The sequence below is a fragment of the Epinephelus lanceolatus genome, chromosome 1 (genome assembly GCF_041903045.1).
Source record: "Epinephelus lanceolatus isolate andai-2023 chromosome 1, ASM4190304v1, whole genome shotgun sequence".
NCBI classification, from domain to species: domain Eukaryota; kingdom Metazoa; phylum Chordata; class Actinopteri; order Perciformes; family Serranidae; genus Epinephelus; species Epinephelus lanceolatus.
In genome coordinates this window covers 212,800-236,412 of record NC_135734.1, presented here as the reverse complement: position 1 = coordinate 236,412, position 23,613 = coordinate 212,800, and the positions used below count along the sequence as shown (strand labels likewise).

Here is a 23,613-nt window from a genome sequence, read left to right as displayed (position 1 = left end):
TAAAACAAAGATCAACTACCAGAATGATGGGAAGACAAGAGAAGGAAGAAGGGAAGGAACTGCTCATGATCCAAAGCACACCACCTCATCAGTGAAGCATGGTGGAGGTACTGTTATGTCATGGCCATGTATGGCTGCCAGTGGAACTGGTTCTCTTGTATTTATTGATGATGTGACTGCTGAGAAGAGCAGCAGGATGAAAGCTGAAGTGTTTGGGGCACCATTATCTGCTCAGATTCAACCAAATGCTTCAAAACTCATTAGACGATGCTTCATAGTGCAGTTGGACAATGACCTGAAGCATATTGCAAAAGCAACCAAAGACATTTTTAAGGCAAAGAAGTGGAATGTTCTGCAATGGTCAAGTCATATCATCTGACCTGAATCCAAATGAGCATGCGTTTCTCTTGCTGAAGCCAAAACTGAGGGCAAAACACCCAAAACACAAGCAGGAAGTGCAGACGGCTGCAGTAAAGGGCTGGCAGAGCATCACCAGGGAAGAAACCCAGCATCTGGTGATGTCTATGTGTCCAACACTTGAGGCAGTCATTGACTGTAAAGGATTTGCAACCAAGTATTAAAACTGACTGTTTAATTGATGATTATGTTAGTTTGTCCAAATACTTATGAGCCCTTAAAGTCGGGGGACTGTGTGAAGAAATGCTTGTCATTACTACACGGTTCATACTACATTTTTGAAAAAAGCCTTAAATGAAAGCTGAGAGTCTGCACTTTAAGCAAGTATTCATTGTTTCATTTAAAACCCATTGTGGTGGTGTACAGAGCCAAAATGATGACAACTGTATCATTGTCCAAATAATTATGGACCTGACTGTATGTGTGTATGAAGTGTGTCTGTTACGCTAGAAGAGTCAGAGTTTGGGACGGAGTCTTTTACCCCCTGGAGTGTTACTGGAGTTTTTGGAGTGCTCAAATAAACTGGCCTTTTTCCCGAATGCTCCTCTGGTCTCCTGCTTGTGAGGGATTCATTACAAATTATCAAAATGGCTGACTTCCTGTTTGGAGTAGACCACTGGTGCCAGAGACTTTTTTGTGCGTCTGGGCAACATACACATATGTACCAATTTTCATTTTCCTACTCCAAAGAAACCACTATGGGGAGGGGTTTTTGAAAATTTCAAGGGGGCGCTATAGAGGCATTTTGTTCCCCCCATGGGCGATGCCGCTATCAGATGTAAGAGTTCCCCATTCTTGACCTGTGTATCAATTTTCATGAGGATATGAAGTCGCTGAAGTCATCAAAAAGCCAAACGTATTTGTTGGCGAGGGAGGCACCATCGCGGCCACGCCCCTTGAAATAGAGAAAAGCTATGCACAAACCCTCATCGGGCCATGGAACACAATTAGCAAAAGTGTTGTGGTAATCCGACTGTATTTGGTCAAGATATGAAAGACTGTCTGTTTTGAAAACAATGTGCAGGAATTTGTTGCTTTATATTTTTTAATAACTTTTTGTTAGGAGGGTTGACAGATGCTCAATGCAAAGTTTGGTGCAAATCGGTAAAATCGCCTAGGAAGAGTTTTTTATTTGTCGCGATTTAGCAAATGGAAAGTTACTGCGAAAGTGGGCGTGACTTACACCACACAATTCAGCTGAATTCAGAGAACACGTAAATAGAAGGTTTAACAATGTGCAACATATTATGTGGGAGTTATTAGCCAAAAACACTTTTGCATTGAAAATAGCGCCACCTGCTGGTCATTTTTGGTGTGTGAGTTACAGGGGCCAGTCTTTACCACCCCTATCAATTTTATTTCCATGAGTGTTATGGTGTTGGCACAGTGCCAAATATTAAATTACACGGCCACCAGAGCGCCACCTAGTGGCAGATCGGTAAGTTCTTCGTCAGATATTCTCAAGAGTGCATTGACAATAATTATACCAAGTTTCGTGTTAATCCGCCTGACCGATGTTGAGATATAAAATACTTCAATTTAAAGAGCGCCACCTTGTGGTCATCACCCAAAATTTTGCTGAGTTTCATGTCATTCGGATACACCAATATGGAGATATGCAGCACTTCCTGTTTAGAACAAAATGTGCAGGAAGTTGCTATTTAATAACTTGAGTATTGTTTGGACTATCGACATTCTTTTAATAACTTTTTGTCAGGACGGTCCACAGATGCTGTGTGCAAAGTTTCACGCCAATCGTTGAAATTGCCTGGGAGGACTTCGAAAAAGTAGGTTTGCGACATTTTGCGAATTTGCGGGAAAAAAACGGTCGGCGGAAATGTGCGTGGCTTATAGCACTAGATTCAGCACAATTCACTGAATGTGTGGCTATAAGGTTTTTGAATGTGCGATAAAGTATATGGGAGTTATGAGCCAAAACACACTTTCCTTAATTATAGCGCCACCTAGTGGAGGACAATAGATTATAAAATTTTTCGCCAGGTGTGACTTATATTCCAAGGTTGGTGAGTTTTGGGGTATGTTCAGGCAGTGAAAAATGCGATCATTTACGACAAAGAAAAAAAAAATCATTTGAAAAACAATAGGGACCTCGCAGGTCTATGACCTGCTTGGGCCCTAATTAAAGCTGCAAGCAGCTGTGATCGGGCCCTTGCTCTCCCGCGTCAACGTGGGGGGCCAGCAGCACGCATCACTGAAGCGGTTATGTGAAAACTCAGACTAAGTTAACCCTGACGTGGTGTGACGTTTCATCTTCCTACTCCAACATTATCAAAATGGCTGACTTCCTGTTTGGAGTAGACCATTGGTGCCAGAGACTTTTATGTGCATCTGGACAACATACACATGTGTACCAATTTTCATGTTCCTACTCCAAAAAAACCCTATGGGGAGGGGTTTTTGAAAATTTCAAGGGGGCGCAACAGAGGCATTTTGTCCCCCCCATGGGTGACGCCCCTATCAGATGTAAGAGCTCCCTATTCTTGACCTGTGTATCAATTTTCATGAGGAGATGAGGTCGTTGAAGCCATCAAAATGCCAAACGTATTTAGTAGCGAGAGATCGATAGTCGCCACGCTGCCACATGGACACCATTAGACGTAGCTTCACAGCGTTCATAAGGTAGCTTCACCAACTTGTTCTGCATGCATTAGAAGTGGAATGAAGTTGATGCGGTCAAGTTTGTGGCATCAGTACATGTTAAAGTAAAAACTGGTTACTACCTGTTACCACCGGGGGGCGCTATGAGTAAGGTGGGATATTAACATATCGGGGCGTTCGGGGCGGAGCCATCATCATGTCCAGCAAGTTTGAAGCTGTTCAAGAGAGATCAAGTATGTGGGCGGGAGAGCCGTTCGAAATTCGATGGCAAGAAAACAAAAAGTCTCCAAAATTAGTCACGTCCTAGCAGCCACGCCCCTTGACATAGAGAAAAGTTTTTAATAACTTTTGGTCAGCATGGTCTCTGCATGTTCTGTAGCTAATTTGAAGTCGATCGGACGAAATCCCTAGGAGGAGTTTGTTCAAATTTAAGTTGTGGAAATCGCCGTAACAAAAAAATTCAAAACAAAACGCCTGACTTCCCGTTGGGATTTTACCATGACGTCAAGAGACTTTTTTGTGCGTCTCGGTATGATACATGTGCGGACCAAATTTTGTTTGCCTACGACAAACTAACCCCAATGGGGAGGGTTTTTTGAAAATTTGTAGGAGGCGCTATTTCGGCATTTCGCGTCGACCATGTGCAACCGCCCAAAATTATCAAACTTCGGATGTGGCTGGACAAATGTGGAAAGTCAGAAGCATTTTGAAATTTGGGAAAGGGGCGAAATTGGGACACGAAATGTCGGAATAATAATAATAACGAACAGCGGGATTTCAATCGGGTCCTCCGCGGACGACTTCGTCGTCACTTGGGCCCTAATAAACAATGTGATTTCAATAGGGTCCTCCGTGGATGACTTCGTCTTCGCTTGTGCCCTAATTATAGCTGCTGCGCAGTGATGGGTCGGGTCCGGGCATTTTTAGGCAATTCTGAGCAACAGGCAGAAGAATTGGAAGACATTTAGGAATTTAGCAACACAATCTGCCTTTTGCATCAGCTGAGGCTTGAACTCACAACCTCTGAGACTAAGCATCAATTTCTATCTCACTGAGCTAATTAGTCAGTGACAGTTCATGTGTAGCTTCACAAATTGACTAAGCCAGACGTGCAGGTTTAGCAGCCGCCCATGCATGGAAAAGCAGATTTCAAACCACTGTAAAAAATTCAGTTGTCAAAACAAAAATCTGAAAATACACATATTGCATCTAGACAGCATGGAGATGTTGGTAATTTGTTTGTAACAACGACTGATTTACTCCATCAGTGAAAAACTGATGTTTAAAATTTCCATTTTTACATTGACTCAAAATGCTGTCAAAAATTCAGTTTTTGAGATAAAATTCTGAAATTTGCCACACATCATCTACTATGACTCTAGAATTTTGTCATTTTTTTCATGAACATTGAAGATTTATTTTGCAACAATTTGCATGTATATGTTTACAGTACCGTGTACAGTCAAACATTTTGATGCACTGTAGGCTCAGTTTTTAATAAATCAAAAATATGAGAAACGTAGTTTTTGTAGGACAGTCTGAAGATGCTCTGTATCAAGTTTAGTGTCAACTGAGCAAAAATTGTGGGAGGAGATTGGTTTAAGAAGTTTTAAAGTTTTTGAAAAAAACAGTGATGAACTTCATAATTTTTAATAGGTTTAAATGTATAAAAGTTTCTTCAGTATTGGGGCTACAGTTTGATGAAAGTTGTGAAGTTGTAGCACATATGGTTGATTCGTTATGAATTTTCAAAATTTTGAACTTTAGACGCTTGCTGTAGCGCCACCATCAGGACTATTGGCTTGAGTTTACAGCTGAGGATATCTGGCATGAGACTGGACCTTTGTGCAAAGTTTGGTGAGTTTTCACGAGGAGCGAGGAGCGGCAATTTTTTTTTTTTTTTTTAAGGTGGAGCGGAGCCTTACCTCTCACTCCAATTTCGCTCCGGTCACTCATGCCCCACCCAGAATGCATCTTTGCACCTGCGCACACCCACACTATTTTCTTTCAAAACTATGGAGTTTACTGTGTACTTCAGAAAAGAAACTGAGAAGAGAAGCAGCGGTACCTTGGAGAACAGTCCCTAACTGCGGGGAGAGGCAAGAGGGCTTCCCCGGAGGTCGGCCACTTAACCCGGTCCATCTCCTCCACACTTTGACTTATTTCCACCCTGCCGACAGCGGTACCGTGGAGAACGGTCCCTAACTGCGGGAAGAGGGGAGAGGGCTTCCCCGGTGAATCTACCAAGCTCATGTTTTATTTGTGAATAGAAGATTACAGGTTAGGGTAGTACAACGCAGATTTTTTCAGCAGAGTGGTGAGCGAGTGGAGTGGGATAAAATTTATGATGGAGTGGACCGGAGCGGAGTGAAGAATGCGCAGAACCGAGCGGACGAGTGGCGCAAAGTGACAGGTCTGCGAGCAAGGAGTAGAAATTTTCGCCCGGTCCGCTCCGCTCACATGCTCTGCATGGGAAGTATGATTTCCTCAGAAGAAGAAAGAAGAAAGAAGAAGAATACCTAGGATTACAATAGTGTCCTGGCAGCTTAGCTGCCCGAACCCTAATAATAATAATAATAATCATAATAATAATAATAAATCCTTGCATTTCAATAGGGTCCTCGTACCGCTAGGTGCTCAGGCCCTAATAATAATAATAAATCCTTGCATTTCAATAGGGTCCTCGCATCGCTAGGTGCTCTCTAGGAGGAAATTGAAAAAGTAGATTTTGCCATTTTTGGCGGGAAAAAAGTTAGGTGGAAGTGGGCGGGACCATGCACACATGATGCAGCTCCATTCAGGGAATCCATGGATATAAGGCTTTTGAATGTGCAACATACAGTGTGGGAGTTACATGCCAAAACGTGTTGGCCTTGATTGTAGAGCCCCCTGCAGGTACATATGTGTAATTTCTTGCGTCTGAGGTCCTTGCAGGGGTCTTGACCAACCCTCCAAATTGCACTGCCCTTCCTTACACGGTGTAGCCTGCAGCACCACTTTTACTTATGCAAAAATAATAATAAGAAGATGGATAATAAAAATAAAAATCTGAACAAAAACAATAGGTTTCCCAGCACCGCTGGTCCTGGGAAACGCATCTGCTTCCATACGCGTTCCAAAGTCCCTGCGGGCTCAGCCCCCTAAGAGTCTGAACAAAAACAATAGGTTTCCCAGGCCCCGCGGGCTTGGACCCCTAATAATAATAATAATAATAATAATAATGATAATAATAGTAAGTTTTGCATTGAGAATAGTTTATATAAGACATAGTTTATATAAGAATACACACATAAGTCAGCCCAGCACACACACACACACACACACACAGGGCTACATTGGGCCTACTGCTCTACTACTAGGCACAAAGGATGTCTTTAGTCCACTGGCTTTTGTAGTTGGGTGGCCTGGCACACTTAGGTGCATGACTCTTCACCATGAATTTGATTTTTTTCCAATTCATGGTGAAGGGTCATGCATTTTCCACCAGTCACTTCGAAAAGCTCAAGGAAAAATATTTGTGGCTACAGGGAGGATCAAAATAAAATAAATAAATAAAATAAACATCAACCAGCCACCCTCTTCCTCTAATAAGTTAAGAACAGTCCCTCAGTGCGGTGAGGTTTGTGGACCTATACCTGCCACAAAGAGAGAAATGTGAACGGCCCATTTCTCCTCTGACACGTCACATACCTGTGTGCCGCCACGGCTCGGCTGTTCAACTCCATACCTAGCCAGTGTTTGCTTTGTTTGATTAGCGCGGCGTTTCTCAACCACATCACCAAAAAAAAAAAAGTGCATGACGCGCATGTTTTTTCCCATCCGAATAATAACTGGTATATTTGTATATTAGAAATATCTGTTTCAAAGGCATTATTCATGCCTATACGAATAATATGTCAGAGTAACATTTGTTCAAGATTTGTCTTTTAATTCTCATTTAAAACAAACCTCATGGACTGCATTTTTTCATCTGCGTAATATTGCGAAAATTAGGCCTATCCTGACCCGAAAAGATGCAGAAAAATTGGTCCACGCTTTTGTTACCTTAAGGCTGGTTTACTGTAACTCTCTATTATCTAGTAGCTCTAGTAAGTCCTTAAAAACTCTCCAGCTAATTCAGAATGCAGCAGCACGTGTACTAACAGGAACTAAGAAATGTGATCATATTTCTCCTATTTCTCCCTGTAAAATCCAGAATTGAATTTAAAATCCTACTGTTAACTTATAAAGCTCTAAATGGTCCACCTTCGTCATATCTTAGAGAGCTCATAGTGCCATATTATCCCACCAGAACTCTGCGCTCTGAGAATGCAGGGTTACTCGTGGTCCCTAAAGTCTCCAAAAGTAGATCAGGAGCCAGAGCCTTCAGCTATCAGGCTCCTCTCCTGTGGAATCATCTTCCTGTTGCGGTCCAGGAAGCAGACACCGTCTCCACATTTAAGACTAGACTTAAAACTTTCGTCTTTGATAAAGCTTATAGTTCGGGCTGGCTCAGGCTTGCCTTGTACCAGCCCTTAGTTAGGCTGACTTAGGCCTAGTCTGCCGGGGGACCTCCTATAATACACCGGTCACCTTCTCTCCTTCTCTTTCTCTTTCTCTCTCATGTCCTGTTACTGCATCTTGCTAACTCGGCCATTCTGGATGTCACTAACTCAGCTTCTTCTCTGGAGCCTTTGTACTCCACTGTCTCTCAGGTTAACTCGTATTGCAGCGGTGCCTGGATAGTGTGACGTGTGTGGTTGTGCTGCTGCCGTGGTCCTGCCAGATGCCCCCTGCTGTTATCATTAGTCATACTTCTACTGTTATTATACACATATGATTATTGTCATACAAGTATACTATCAGATATTAATATATTATTATTAATTATAATATTATTACTTTCATTAATGTTGTTGTAAGCTACTGTCATTACCGTCTGTCCTGCATCTCTCTGTCTCTGTCTCTCTCTCTCTCTCTGTCTCACTGTGTCATACGGTTTACTGTTAATTTATTATGTTGATCTGTTCTGTACGACATCTATTGCTCATCTGTCCGTCCTGGAAGAAGGATCCCTCCTCAGTTGCTCTTCCTGAGGTTTCTACCGTTTTTTTTTCCCGTTAAAGGGGATTTTTTCCTTATCTGCTGTGAGGGTCCAAAGGACAGACGGATGTCGTATGCTGTAAAGCCCTGTGAGGCAAATTGTGATTTGTGATATTGGGCTTTATAAATAAAATTGATTGATTGATTGATATTTTGGCACACCCCTACTGAGCGCACTGCTGTCATTGTCGCCCAGCGGAGCGGAGCATTGTTTGGTGCGGCCAAGATGTCACGTCTTGGCGCATCGGCATCCCCGATTACAGCACCCTGGCGTGGATGTGGGCCGGGGGAGCGAGTGACTCCGTGCGGGCTTTTGCTGGGTGCAGCTTGGTTTCCATGAGCGTTGAGCAGTGAGTTTCGCTGTTCTTACCCACCTGCTGTCTGCGAGGCTTCACCTGTGTTCTTCAGTGTGCGGCCCGTCTCCAACTGCCACACTGGGACAGACTGCTGTTTTGTCTCTCTCTCTTTTCCTGCAGATACTCTTTCTTCAGAGTACCGTTTTGGCTTTCTTTTTGGCTCACCTGGTTAACACTGCTCATTAAGCAGACACCTTTTATTGTATTTACATTGTTTCATTTCTTTTGTCTTCTTCATCTGAGGTGGATTGATTCTGTGGACTCAGTTCATTTGGTTAAGTCTTGGTGTATTTGGGTTTTGTTTATTTTGTGTATATATACTTTTTGGGGGGGGGGCGGTTATTTTGGCTCTGCTCAGGTAGTGTGATTTTAAGGTATTTTACTTCAACTGGTTTTGGTAACTATATGTCACGCTTCTAGTAACTGTTTTCTTCTTTCTTTTGTTTAACAGGTGCTGGTGGCCGAAGCGAGCAGCAGCAGCCCAAATGCCCTGGTGGTGTTGTCCCTTCAGGATTCCTTTGTTGTTGGTGTGCTCTGTCACAGGTGGTGTTTAGTTTTTTTTGGATCCCTCTCCCTCTTGATTTTCTGCTCCCGCCAAGTGCACAGTGCACATCACTGTGCAAGGGGGGAAGTGTTAAAAAAGATAAGGCAGCAAGGATACGGGTCATCGTACATGCAAGCCATGGTTATTGAAGTACTAAATCAATGTGAGATCTGTGCTCAAAACAACGTGCAAAAAAGCATTAAGACCCCCGTCTGACACTTTGCGGTCCAGGAAGGACTGTTTAAACATCTGGCTATAGACTATGTTGACGAGATAAAATCTGTACAGGGGAAGTGCTATATGCTTGTTATCATAGATTGTTTCTCACACTGGGTAGAAGCAGTTCCATCAAAAGATCTTGGTTCAGAGACAGTAATTAAGTTTCTAACAAGAGAAGTCATTCCACGTTTTGGCATCCCGTCGGAGATAAGTTCAGACAACGGCTCCACCTTTGCACATAAAGTAAACAAAGTGTTCTACAACAGCTGCAAATTAAACAAAGGGTTTCAGCTGTGTATCACCCAGAAAGTAATGGCATGGTGATGGTAGATGCTTTGCCTCTTGCACTGATGACTTAACACATGCAGACTCACAGAAGCATGCATCTAACACCGCATGAAACGCTCACAGGTCAACCTGTGCCTGCACCACATTTGCGAGGCCCCTACAAGGGACCCCCGCTTGAACAACTGCAGATTGAACTAAAAGACAATGTGAAACAACTAGCTGCTATTCATAGATTTATCTACAGGAAAGGAGGAGAGAACCAAGTCTCAACCGAGTGGGTGAGAAACCAGTGGTGCCAGGTGATCAGGTGTACATCAAAGGTCGAAGGAAGCACAACATGGTATCACCTGAATCACTGCATGAAAGTTCAAGGAAAGAACAAGGGTGGTATTGAATTGAAAAACAATGATAAACAAAATGACTCTGTGGTGTGTTCTGGAGGTAATGTGCATTCTGATGTGAGTACCAACAGAAGTAGGAAAATGCTGGTGTGACCACAATTTGCCTCACGCAGTACAACACATCTCCTTCACATAGAGTTGATCAGGTTGTTGATTGTGGCCTGAGGAATGTTGGTCCACTCCTCTTCAATGGCTGTGTGAACTTGCTGGATACTGGCAGGAACTGGAACACATTGTCGTATACGCCGATCCAGAGCATCCCAAACATGCTCAATGGGTGACATGTCCGGTGAGTATGCTGGCCATGCAAGAACTGGGATGTTTTCAGCTTCCAGGAATTGTGTACAGATCCTTGCAACATGGGGCCATGCATTATCATGCTGCAACATGAGGTGATGGTCGTGGATGAATGGCACAACAATGGGCCTCAGGATCTCGTCACGGTATCTCTGTGCATTCAAAATGTCATCAATAAAATGCACCTATGTTCGTTGTCCATAACATACGCCTGCCCATACCATAACCCCACCGCCACCACGGGCCACTCGATCCACAACATTGACATCAGCAAACCGCTTACCCACATGACACCACACACGCTGTCTGCCATCTGCCCTGAACAGTGAAAACCGGGATTCATCCGTGAAGGGAACACCTCTCCAACGTGCAAGACGCCATCGAATGTGAGCATTTGCCCACTCAAGTCGGTTACAACGACGAACTGCAGTCAGGTCGAGACCCCGATGAGGACAATAAGCATGCAGATGAGCTTCCCTGAGACGGCTTCTGACAGTTTGTGCAGAAATTCTTTGGTTATGCAAACCGACTGTTGCAGCAGCTGTCCGGGTGGCTGGTCTCAGATGATCTTGGAGGTGAACATGCTGGATGTGGAGGTCCTGGGCTGGTGTGGTTACACATGGTCTGCGGTTGTGAGGCCGGTTGGATGTACTGCCAAATTGTCTGAAACGCCTTTAGAGACGGCTTATGGTAGAGAAATGAACATTCAATTCACGGGCAACAGCTCTGGTGGATATTCCTGCAGTCAGCATGCCAATTGCACGCTCCCTCAAATCTGTGGCATTGTGCTGTGTGATAAAACTGAACATTTTAGAGTGGCCTTTTATTGTGGCCAGCCTAAGGGACACCTGTGCAATAATCATGCTGTCTAATCAGCATCTTGATATGCCACACCTGTGAGGTGGGATGAATTATCTCGGCAAAGGAGAAGTGCTCACTAACACAGATTTAGTCAGATTTGTGAACAATATTTGAGGGAAGTGGTCTTTTGTGTATATAGAAAATGTTTTAGATCTTTGACTTCAGCTCATGAAAAATGGGAGCAAAACAAAAGTGTTGCGTTTATATTTTTGTTCAGTGTATATATATGTATATATACAGTATATATATATACACACACACACACACACACATATATATATATATATATATATATATATATATATATATATTAGGGCTGTCAGTGTTAACGTGTTAATCGCGATTAGATTAATGCAATCCATAACGCGTTTATTTTTTTTTTAAATCGCATTTTAATTTAATTTTAATTTCGCAAGCCTTTTTGTCCCTTCTACTCACCCGTAGTCGGCTCCTCTAGCTGTAGCGTCATGCTTCGAAGTGGCTTACTGCAGTGATGGAAAGAAAGAGTGCTACTGGTCTTTTAAACGGCTTGTTTAACTTTAAAAAACTTCCAGGCGGTTCAGTTGACAAGTCAAAAGTAAAATGCAACCTGTGTCAAACGGAGTTTAACTACCACCGGAGTATGTCGAGTTTGAGTTACCACCTCCACGATAAACACCCAGGTGCAGCCAGCGCACCCCAGCCAAGCGAGCCTCAGCTCCGCCAAAGTACCATTTTGGAGTGTGGGAGTCGCTGCAGACTCGTGGATGAAAGTACATCGAAGAAGTTAACAAAAGTGATCGCAAAATGGGTGGCAACTGACTGCAGACCAGTCAACATCGTAGAAGACTCAGGTCTAAGGGATGCTTTCAGGTTGGCATGTTCTGACCCGGCGTATACCTTACCGTTCTGGGGAACAATTGTTACACGCATATGGGAGTTCTGAATCTCATGTCTAATGAGTGCAGTTTTTTTCATTTCACTTGTGGTTGTGGTTTCGTGACCACACTGTTGTAGCATTTTGTTTAAGATGTATTTTTGAAGTAGACAAGTGGGTCTACATGACAATTTTATTTGAAAATTGTATTTTATGTTTGTTTGTTACTTTATTCCTCTTAATACTTAGAAGTTGTTTCCAACCTCTAAGTCATGGTTTCATGACCACACTGTTGTAGCATTTTGTTTAAGATGTATTTTTGAAGTAGACAAGTGGGTCTACATAGCACTTTTTCTAATTGGAAAACTGTATTTGACGTATTGTATACTTTTTTGAAAGAAAATACAAAAGGTCAAAAATGAAATTCTTTCTCTGTGTTCATTTGATTCCCAATTAAAACACTCTGGTAAGAAATGCTTTACATTATGGGCTTAAAACTGCCTTGAAATGCAAAATAACTATTTAATTAATAATCGCGATTAAAAAAATTTATCGTTTGACAGCCCTAATATGTATATATACACACACACATAAATATATATATACAGTACAGGCCAAAAGTTTGGACACACCTTCTCATTCAATGCGTTTTCTTTATTTTCATGACTATTTACATTGTAGATTCTCACTGAAGGCATCAAAACTATGAATGAACACATGTGGAGTTATGTACTTAACAAAAAAAGGTGAAATAACTGAAAACATGTTTTATATTCTAGTTTCTTCAAAATAGCCACCCTTTGCTCTGATTACTGCTTTGCACACTCTTGGCATTCTCTCGATGAGCTTCAAGAGGTAGTCACCTGAAATGGTTTTCCAACAGTCCTGAAGGAGTTCCCAGAGGTGTTTAGCACTTGTTGGCCCCTTTGCCTTCACTCTGCGGTCCAGCTCACCCCAAACCATCTCGATTGGGTTCAGGTCCGGTGACTGTGGAGGCCAGGTCATCTGCCGCAGCACTCCATCACTCTCCTTCTTGGTCAAATAGCCCTTACACAGCCTGGAGGTGTGTTTGGGGTCATTGTCCTGTTGAAAAATAAATGATCGTCCAACTAAACGCAAACCGGATGGGATGGCATGTCGCTGCAGGATGCTGTGGTAGCCATGCTGGTTCAGTGTGCCTTCAATTTTGAATAAATCCCCAACAGTGTCACCAGCAAAACACCACCACACCATCACACCTCCTCCTCCATGCTTCACAGTGGGAACCAGGCATGTGGGAACCAGGCATGTGGAATCCATCCGTTCACCTTTTCTGCGTCTCACAAAGACACGGCAGTTGGAACCAAAGATCTCAAATTTGGACTCATCAGACCAAAGCACAGATTTCCACTGGTCTAATGTCCATTCCTTGTGTTTCTTGGCCCAAACAAATCTCTTCTGCTTGTTGCCTCTCCTTAGCAGTGGTTTCCTAGCAGCTATTTGACCATAAAGGCCTGATTCGCGCAGTCTCCTCTTAACAGTTGTTCTAGAGATGGGTCTGCTGCTAGAACTCTGTGTGGCATTCATCTGGTCTCTGATCTGAGCTGCTGTTAACTTGCGATTTCTGAGGCTGGTGACTCGGATGAACTTATCCTCAGAAGCAGAGGTGACTCTTGGTCTTCCTTTCCTGGGTCGGTCCTCATTTGTGCCAGTTTCGTTGTAGCGCTTGATGGTTTTTGCGACTCCACTTGGGGACACATTTAAAGTTTTTGCAATTTTCCGGACTGACTGACCTTCATTTCTTAAAGTAATGATGGCCACTCATTTTTCTTTAGTTAGCTGATTGGTTCTTGCCATAATATGAATTTTAACAGTTGTCCAATAGGGCTGTCGGCTGTGTATTAACCTGACTTCTGCACAACACAACTGATGGTCCCAACCCCATTGTTAAAGCAAGAAATTCCACTAATTAACCCTGATAAGGCACACCTGTGAAGTGGAAACCATTTCAGGTGACTACCTCTTGAAGCTCATCGAGAGAATGCCAAGAGTGTGCAAAGCAGTAATCAGAGCAAAGGGTGGCTATTTTGAAGAAACTAGAATATAAAACGTGTTTTCAGTTATTTCACCTTTTTTTGTTAAGTACATAACCCCACATGTGTTCATTCATAGTTTTGATGCCTTCAGTGAGAATCTACAATGTAAATAGTCATGAAAATAAAGAAAACGCATTGAATGAGAAGGTGTGTCCAAACGTTTGGCCTGAACTATATATATATATATATATATATATATATATATATATATTTATATATATATATATATAATATTTGTATATAAATACAAACATACAAATATATAGGCCTGTCGCGATATGCGATAAGTCGGTTAATTTCACGGTAAATTAAAAGGGAGATGGTGACTTTTCCGGCCGCGATTAATTGCCATATTAATGCGTAATGAACGGAGGGAAAGCTCTTGTCATTGAGTGTCTTTGTCTCTGTGGGGGAGGCGGGGCTATGGGCTACACACACACACAGTGCGATCTTCGTGAGGGGGAGATGAGGCGGAGAAAAAAACAGAGAGTTGAGCGTCGGAGAAAGGCATGGAACTTGTTCCTAAACCAAATGCCACGGCCCCTGTGTGGGAGTGTTTTGGATTTAAACCAAATGACAGAGGGGTGCCCAGTAATTTCGACGAACCGGTGTGCCAGGTTTGTACTAAAACCATCTCAACAAAAAGAGTGAATACGACCAACTTAACTGCACACTTGAGAGTGAGAGACTGACAGTCTATTTTTTGTTTTTATTTTGATCATTTTTTTTATGTGTTATTTCAGATATTTAAATTTTTTTTTTTGCATTCCTAAATATTCTTGTTAAATAAATGTTTATTTCTCTTTGAAAGGGTGCGCTTGCATCATTATGCCTTTATTATCGTTATCATAAGTTTAAAAAATGGTCTAAAAACAGAAAAATTACAATAATAATAAAAATGGTCTTAAAGCACAATATTACTTAATATTATCACTTACTGCATTAATTTCTGACACAATTAATCGCCCAGCAAAATTTGTTATCCTGACAGGCCTATATATATATATATATACATACATACATATATATATATATATATATATATATATATATATATATATATATATATATATATATGTATGTATATACATATATTTTTTTTCTTTTTTTTTTTTCCTCCAGAAAGTTACTGTAAGAGCAAACCAGTTTGCTGTTAGATTAGACTAATATGTTACCCAGTAAAGGATGTCAGTCCATCCTTGTGTGGTGATACACTGGTAGACAGTCAGCATGGAAAATCCTAGGTTGTCAAAATGGCTGATTCCATGGTTTGGACCTGGCCAGCCAGCTCGACACTCTGTGCCATTGATGGTACAACGCCGACCATTCCCTGCTTGAGCACATGGAGCTGGCTTCTCATTTTCCACTGTAGCAATGATATCTGAAAGCCAGAAGAGGATATTGATGGTTAGGATAATGTAACCCTAGTTAGCACAAATGGAGCTCTCTACTTTACTCTATGGCTAATACTCTCCTCCAATCACAAGCACATATTTGCCCACTGAGATTTGAATTACACAGATGGCAAATCAGGATGTGCATAAGCGAAGACTTGCGAAACCAAATGTATATAAGTCAGTACACGATGCTGTCCACAATTATATATCCTCTTCACCAAGTGGCGTAGGAGCAACAGGACCCCTAGGCAGAGGGCTCCGCCTGTGCTGATAGAACAAGGGTTACAATATCATAACCTTTGCTCCATCTCACACAGGCTCTGCCCTCTACTGGACTGCATGGGCGGAGCTCGATGCATGAATGCCCTGTCACAACATAACATCGACCCAGCCACACTGTTCCTGACCAGCTAATGGTTAGTCACTGTATCCCGCCTACTTTTTTATAACCTAGGCCACTAGACCTTGAAAAGGAGCCCAACATGTCTAAGAGATAGAACCGTAAGAACAGGCAGGGCGTAGACCAAGATACTGCCGTACATGTGTCTTTGACACTCATCCCTTTGAACAAGGCCACCAACATTGCCACACCACATGTAGAGTGTGCGCAGATCACAGTGGGAAGGTCCCTGCCCACCTGTCTGTAGGCTTGGGAGATACACTTGTGAAGCCATCTTACAAGGCATTTCTAGGATAGAGACTATACTCCATACCATCATCTAAGCAAACGAACAGTTGTTCAGTGAGTCTGATGAGGGCTGTGCATTCAACATAACATGCCAGATGCAATTTTGCCTCTCTGTCCCCCTCATGCAGTGGAAGACAAAAAACATCAAACTGTCTCTCAACTTAACAAACTCCCTCAGAACAAAGGAGGAATTTGGTCCGACACTAGCCACACTGTGGTCATCACAAAGCAGCAAACGGCTGGGGTGCACCCACAGGGCTCCTCAGTTTCCACACTCTTGTAACTGAGGTAAACTGAAGCAGCAAAGTAGTCTTGAATGACATCACCTTCAGAGAGAAGCCCTCCAGAGGCTCAAAGGGATCATTTCACAAGGCCTCAAGCACCCAAGAATGCACCACACCTTGGCTCCTCAGACCACCTCTCTGTCATGGTAATCACTGCATACAAGCCCCTGACCAGAGGAAGGCCCTTTGTTAAGCAGGTGAGGGTTTGCATAGTATGGAGGCACTTCAGGACTGTTTTGAACACACAGACTTCATGTGTCTCCTTTCTTCTAGCCGCTCTTCGCTGTGCTTTCATTATCATGGGCAGATTTAGTAATGTGGAGGCCTGGGGCCCCAAGGCAAACTCTGTCTTGTTTTATTTTCATTAATTTTCTAACAAGGAATGTTGGTAAACTGGCAGGGATAGAGGAAGAACTACTTTTAATTTTTATATTTTCTGAGTAAAGATTGGAATCTGCAACTTAATCAGTAATATTTATCCGTCAGGTAAAGGTAGTGGGACATAGTTTTCCTCTGATGTCAAAGTATACAGTTGTTTTCTATAAAGAAGTGCTTTTGGAGTACAATGAGTTAGAGTAGTTACATAATTCAATATTTTTCATACCTTACCATCACAATAGAGCTTTCACTCACTGTTTTGGTCCCTGTAGTTGGGCACTTAATTGTCAAGTCCACCCCTGATTGCTATGGTAATTCTTTGAATTAAGTTCTTTCTATTCTATTTTATTCTATTCTAAAATGGCCATTTTAAGTTTTGAGAAGCAAGAGTCACCTTCTGCGATGTGCATTAAAATAATTCCTGATTTCAGATAATGTAGGCTAGGTTAAAAATTTGTAATTTGAACATTGATTAATTGACTACTCATTCCTTTATAACATGATACCTACACCAGCCTGTGGTGCCATTTAGAATGCCCACCACTAGAACCTGTGTGAGATTGGAATTAGATGGTTACTGTGGAGCCATTTCATTCACCCAAATTGTTTCTACTTGTTTTCTAAATATAATTATAAACATGAAAAATTGTTCTTCTAACAATAATTTCCTGTCCTGGTCCACCCAATTATACTGTTCTTGATGCATTCTTTGTTGTCATAACAATCTCAATCTCAGTAATTTAGACTAGTGCAGGTGGTGTAGAAATGCATACAATTTGTTTTGAATTATATATATTTTTTTACTCTAGGGAAGGATTGCTCCTCCATTTTAAAACATAATCAGGCGGCCATGAACACCAACATATAACAATGTTGCAACCATGCACCTCAGCAATGAGTTGGGCACGGGGGGGGGGGGTCTGCGCTGTGGTACTGATTAGGTTCTCTATGCATGGAGAAAGCTGTTCAATGGGCAAATCGCTATCACTTAAGAGAAAAAGGATGATGGACAGTGCCTTACTGCCTTATATACTGCACAGTCCACACCTATTTGGGTAGGCAGCTGTGTTTATGCAAATCTCAGGTAGCTAACGCATGCTCATGATTGGAGGAGAGTATTACCCATGGAGTCCAGTAGAGAGCGGAGACTGTGTGAGTAGTGGTTATGTTGACCTCTGTGTGTGTGTGTGTGTGTGTGTGTGTGTGTGTGTGTGTGTGCGTGTGCATGTGCATATATTATACACATGGTAGCCTCTTAATCATTTTTTCCCTCCTAGTGCCAACTCCACCTAAATTCAGTACTGGTCAATATTGAGTATAAACCCCATACCTTTGCTCTTGGTTTCTCAAATGAAAATGCAAAAATCTAATTGTAATATAAGTGAGTAGGATCACTTCTTTGTTTGTAAGGTAACATCAAGCTTACTTCTTAACCTTCAAAAAACATGTTCATACACATTCTCGTTAGGCTAGTACCCATTTTCTACAATATTAATGTAATTGCATTACTACAATCTATCAACCTTAGCTATTTTTCACTACCATTCCTGACCACTACATCATCAGTTCAACTTGTCAACTTGTAAATTTAATTTAACACCCACAGTTCCTGATATTGTATTAATGGTGTTATGTAGAAATACAGACCTCACAAACAGCACTATGCTGCAGTTAGCAACAATGATCAGAAACAACACATCCCCTGTATGTCAACAGGAGAGCTAGACAGTGAGTACAAACTTTCTGCATCTCTTCATCTAACTATGTCACTTGTGTGTGGCATATTTTCCCTTATAAAGCAAAACTAACTTCATAAAGTACAGTATATTGCCCAGTACTGGGTTTAAAAAACAAACAAACAAAAACTCTAGGCGCTAAAAATCCATTGTCAATAACTTTACATAATTTGAGATTAAGTAAATTGCTGTGTCAGACATGTAATGAAATCTATTGAGTAAAATCGATGTAAATAAAAAATGATGTCAAAGAAATGTTTCTGACAGCAAAGACACCAAGTTATAGGAAGACAAAAACTATTTTGTGCCAGTACATGATAAATAAGTTAATTATTGGCCCTAAATCCTGCCATAAATCCTGTTAGTGCACCAGCAGTACTACTGTCTTATGTAACCCTGTTGTGCTGCATTCTGTAGCTTACTTGTGCCAATGTAGTAGCAGGTCTTGTGCATTTTGCACTTGAAAAGCTCCAATCCCATGATCGAGTAAATGGTGACCATGAAAAGGACCAGTAGGGTGATGTGAAAAAGAGGCAGCATGGATTTTAGAATGGAGTTCATCACCACTTGCAGGCCTAAGGGAGAAAACAAGAATAAATCAAACCACTGTTCCTTAAAATAATCTACACAATGTGCTGTCTATCAAAGCAAAAAATCATCCCCCTACAGTTAATAGCTGTTAGTGAAATAAGCTAATGCCCCTAATGCTACCACTGACAGTAGATCACTGACATAAGTCTACATTACTACTAATTATAAATATTACTACTAAGAATAACAATAATATTAAGATCAACTTTATTGGCTATAGCATGAGCAAATTCTGTAATTTAGTTGTACAAAGTATCTGATTTAATAGCAGACCGGTTACTCACTGGGGACTCCAGAGACCAGTCGAAGTGGCCGGAGGACTCTGAATGCCCGCAAAGCTTTCATGTCAAAGCCACCACCTTTCTCTCCTACTGGAGCCTCCACCCCACTGATGTGATTAATGGCATCCACAATCACAGTGAAGAGGCTAGAAAGATAAAAACAGAAAATATGTTTTGTCTTATATTGGGGTATTAGATTTTTGCCAAAATGGTTGTTTAGAACATTCAAAGTTCCAGAAATACACTGTAAGAAACAATGAGCATCTTCCCCGACTATGCTCATTGGTCAAACTCAGTTCCCTAATTGCATCCACATTTACCTGACTTGCATATTTTCTTTAAACCTATGTACTACCTACTGAGGATGTGAGTGAGAGATGCAGGGAAAAAAGGCTAAAAGCAAGAGATTAAGGAAAAGCATTCTTAGTAAAATGGCATTTTCTTTTCTCTTAGGCATAATCTAAAGTGATATGCTTAATGGAGGCAGGTCTCATGTATCCTCGCTCATGTCTCCTCAGAGATCCCCCTCAGAGCAGAAAAAGTAGATCATATAAGGGGACTGGGACGTACCCCATCTCTACAGAGTTGACATGTCAGCCAGTGGCGTACCGGTAGTTGATGAGTTGAGTTTACAAGGTAGATAGGTAGGAGGAAATAGGTATGCTCTATATCAGTGGTTCCCAACTGGTCCAGCCACGAGGTCCAGATATCTCCTTACTCACTAGTTCAAGGTCCACATAGTTGAATACATTTGGCATCTGCTTGTGTTTGGCCATGTTGTCAAGCTAGTTTGCTGTCTCTGTTAAGTAGCTGTCTGTCATTTACTCACTCTACAGCAGGAATGCCACTTCAAAATAAATGCTATGAGCCAGAAATGTGCTGTACTTAAAAATAAGATGTCATTGTTACAAACTTGAAACATTTGCAAGTCCAACTTTTGGAATGCAACCCACCAATTAGGAGCCACTGCTCTATTTATTTCGGTGTTTTTTTTGGGCTGATAGTTGGCCAAACAAATGGCCAGAAAAAAGGTGGGTATCAGAGGTCAACCAATAATGCATTTTTAAAGGCTGATTTTATTATGACAGTCTGGACCAAGAAAAGGAAACAGACACTTTATTGGTTGACAGCAGAAACAAACTGAACATCAAATTAACTGTAAAAAATTAGACAATCCAGGTCCTGTTCTGTTTATTCAAATTGAGCAGTTCCTGTTAGAAATCTGCAACATTGGATCATACTTTTTTTTTTTTTTCCCCAGAAAAGTTTTGAATCAGTAGGCGGCCAACAGAGAAGCGAAAACTAAACCACAGAGCTGCTTGATCCTAATTCTACAAGTACTTTTAAAATATTATTACCATGACAATTATCTTTACACTAGGAAGGCAGTGAGCAACTTGCATTTAGCATTGAGCCTTTCAAGTGGATTCTTGAGTAAGATGTATTGCTAAATATTTCAAATGACATCTCATATGCAGCCCCAAAGTCTTTTGGCAGAAAATATTGTTTTAAGATGTACATACTATCAGAACTTTGCTGTGTAAAGAAAACTGTTGACTTTAAGTACAAATCAGAGTCCTGTCACATACTCTGACGATGCAGCTATTGTGGCTTGTGTCAGGAGCGATCAGGAGCTCAAGTACAGGGACCTTGTGGATGCCTTCAGGGACTCGTACAATAAGTGCTGTCTCCACTTGAACACAGCTAAAACCAAGGAGATGGTGGTGGATTTTAGAAGAAAGAGGTCACCCCATCAACCAGTCTCCATACAGGTGGAGGACATTGATGTGGCGTACACCTACCAATATCTGGGGGGCCTCTTGGATGATAAGATGGACTGGTCCTCTAATACTGACACCCTCTACAGCAGATGTGGCCAACCAGTCAGAGACCAAGAGCCACAAACATTACCGTGGTAGTACAAAGATCCACATCATACACGTGTGCTTACAAACGCACTCCCTCTCTCACACAAACAGGAAATGACATAAAATCAAAATCCATACATTTCTAATTTTCAAAGCCAGATTTATTTATGTCACACACAAATGAATAACCATGAATAGAGATACACAAACGCAGTCTCTCATGCCAGGGCCACACCGCCCGCGGAAGCGCCGCGGATAGCCTCAAAGAGCAGCCAGTTTCCTTTCGGTGCCCATGTTAACCAAATGTCTCATCCACACCGGCCGCGCCGCACAGCTCCGCCGCTGGCTCTGCAGCGATCATTTCGGCGTCTGGTCTATTTACTGCGCGAGCCACGAGCGAATGTGTCAAGCCGGGCAGTTACCCATGATGGAAAAAAAAACAGCTGGGAGCAGAATCACTTGTCGACCGGCGTGGAGAAATGCGCATCTGATGTGAACAGAGGTGCTCCGGCGTGCGCGAGAATTTCGGTACGCTGCGCTTCGCAGGCAGCGTGGCAGTGTGGCCCTGGCGTCATACTGTCTTTCTCCATCCCCCCTCCACACCCACAGTCTCTCCCTCTCCCACTCTCTCCACACAGTCTCTCCCACTCTCATACACTCTCCAGATTAGTGTTGTCAGGGTACCAAAATTGGGACCCACGGTATGATACCAGTGAAAGTATCATAGTTCTGAGTAGTATCACGATACCACAGCAAAAATGAGGCAGATGTGCCTTTTGTCATTTATAAAAAGATAAATCACTTTTCCATAATACATCACTGATATTTCAATGGAATAAATTACTTATTGACTTATTCATACTTCAAAAATAGCATCAATAAGTGATTAACATAGGGGGGATCAAAATAAAATAAATAAATGAAATAAAAATCAACCAGCCACCCTCCTCCCGACAAGTAAAGAACAGTCCCTTCATAAGTAAAGAACAGTCCCTAAAGTGTGGTGAGGTTTGTGGGCCGTTACCGCCTGCCACAAGGAGAGAAATGTGAACAGCTCATTTCTCCTCTGACACATCACATACCTGTGTGCCGCCACAGCTCGGCTGTTCAGGTATTTCTGGGCAGTCATGACGCCAATTTATTCACCTGGAGCCAGGCTTCTCGGTCACCTGTAAGCCGTTATCTTGAGCTGCGGAGCAATATGGCTGTTATTGGCCAGCGCAAGGACACTCACCCTCCTTTGATTGGACTTTGAACTTATCCCACAGTAGTGGCACCATGTCATGTACCGTGGTGTTTAAGCAGCAGCCTACCGCGGTCTACCGTTGGTCCCAGTATACCGTGCAACACTACTCCACACACATCCACTCACAGTCTCTCCCTCTCTCATACTCTCTCTCTCTCACACACACACACACACACACACACACACACACACACACACACACAGAGACACGCATTTCTTCCCTGACATTTTTTGTTGTGCGATATCGCCTCCACACTGCAGTCCTGCATTCCTCCCAAACTCCACACCCTGCCCGTGCGCACTCCTCTCTCTCTCACTCGCTCCACTTAAGCCTGTTACATTTCTTAAAGGGCCATACGCACTCATAAGAATAAATAGATTTTTTTATGACGGAAGAGCCGCACGCCGATGGTTTTAATTAATGGATCCAAAAGCCACACACTGATAGCCGTGGGTTGGCCACCCCTGCTCTACAGGAAGGGGCAGAACTGCCTGTTCTTCCTGCAGACACAGAGGTCCTTTGATGTGTGTGTGGAGATGTTGACCATGTTCTATCACGCAGCCGTGGCAAGTGCACTTTTCTCCGCTGCAGTGTGCTGGGGAAGCAGCTTGACAGACAAATACACCAAGCCTTTGGACAAGCTGGTTAAAAAAGCTGGCTCAGTGTTCGGCAGGAGATTGGACCCACTATGTACTGTGGTGGAGAGGGGCACACTGAACAAACTGAAAGCTATAATGGACAATAGCAGACACCCTCTCCACAGCCTCCTGGAGCAACAGAGGAGCAGCTGCAGCAGTCGGCTCATCTCACTGTGTTGCAGAACAAAGCGTTACAGGAGATCCTTCATCCCCATGACAATGTTTAACACCACCTGAATCCAGTCGCACACACACTTACACACATCATATTAGCCACAACTGGCTGGACTGTGAAATGGACAAATTTATTCTAATTTAATTTCTATTTGTGCGACGTGTGTGGTTGTGCTGCTGCCATGGTCCTGCCAGATGCCCCCTGCTGCTACTGTTATCATTAGTCATACTTCTACTGTTATTATACACATATGATTATTGTCACTATCAGATATCAATATATTATTATTAATTATAATATTATTACTTTCATTAA

The 23,613-nt window shown here is 42.2% G+C and overlaps 1 protein-coding gene across 1 annotated transcript in view; it reads right to left on the bottom strand.

Moving 5' to 3' along the window:
* LOC117251027 (dihydropyridine-sensitive L-type skeletal muscle calcium channel subunit alpha-1-like) overlaps positions 1-23,613 on the bottom strand; it is a 590,852-nt gene that overhangs the window by 536,508 nt on the left and 30,731 nt on the right. Inside the window, exons 4-6 of the mRNA XM_078166193.1 lie at positions 19,374-19,516; positions 18,921-19,073; positions 15,191-15,396 (exon numbers count right to left, since the gene is read on the bottom strand). Coding sequence (XP_078022319.1) covers positions 15,191-15,396; positions 18,921-19,073; positions 19,374-19,516 — 502 coding nt within the window. The remainder of the gene's footprint in view (positions 1-15,190; positions 15,397-18,920; positions 19,074-19,373; positions 19,517-23,613) is intronic.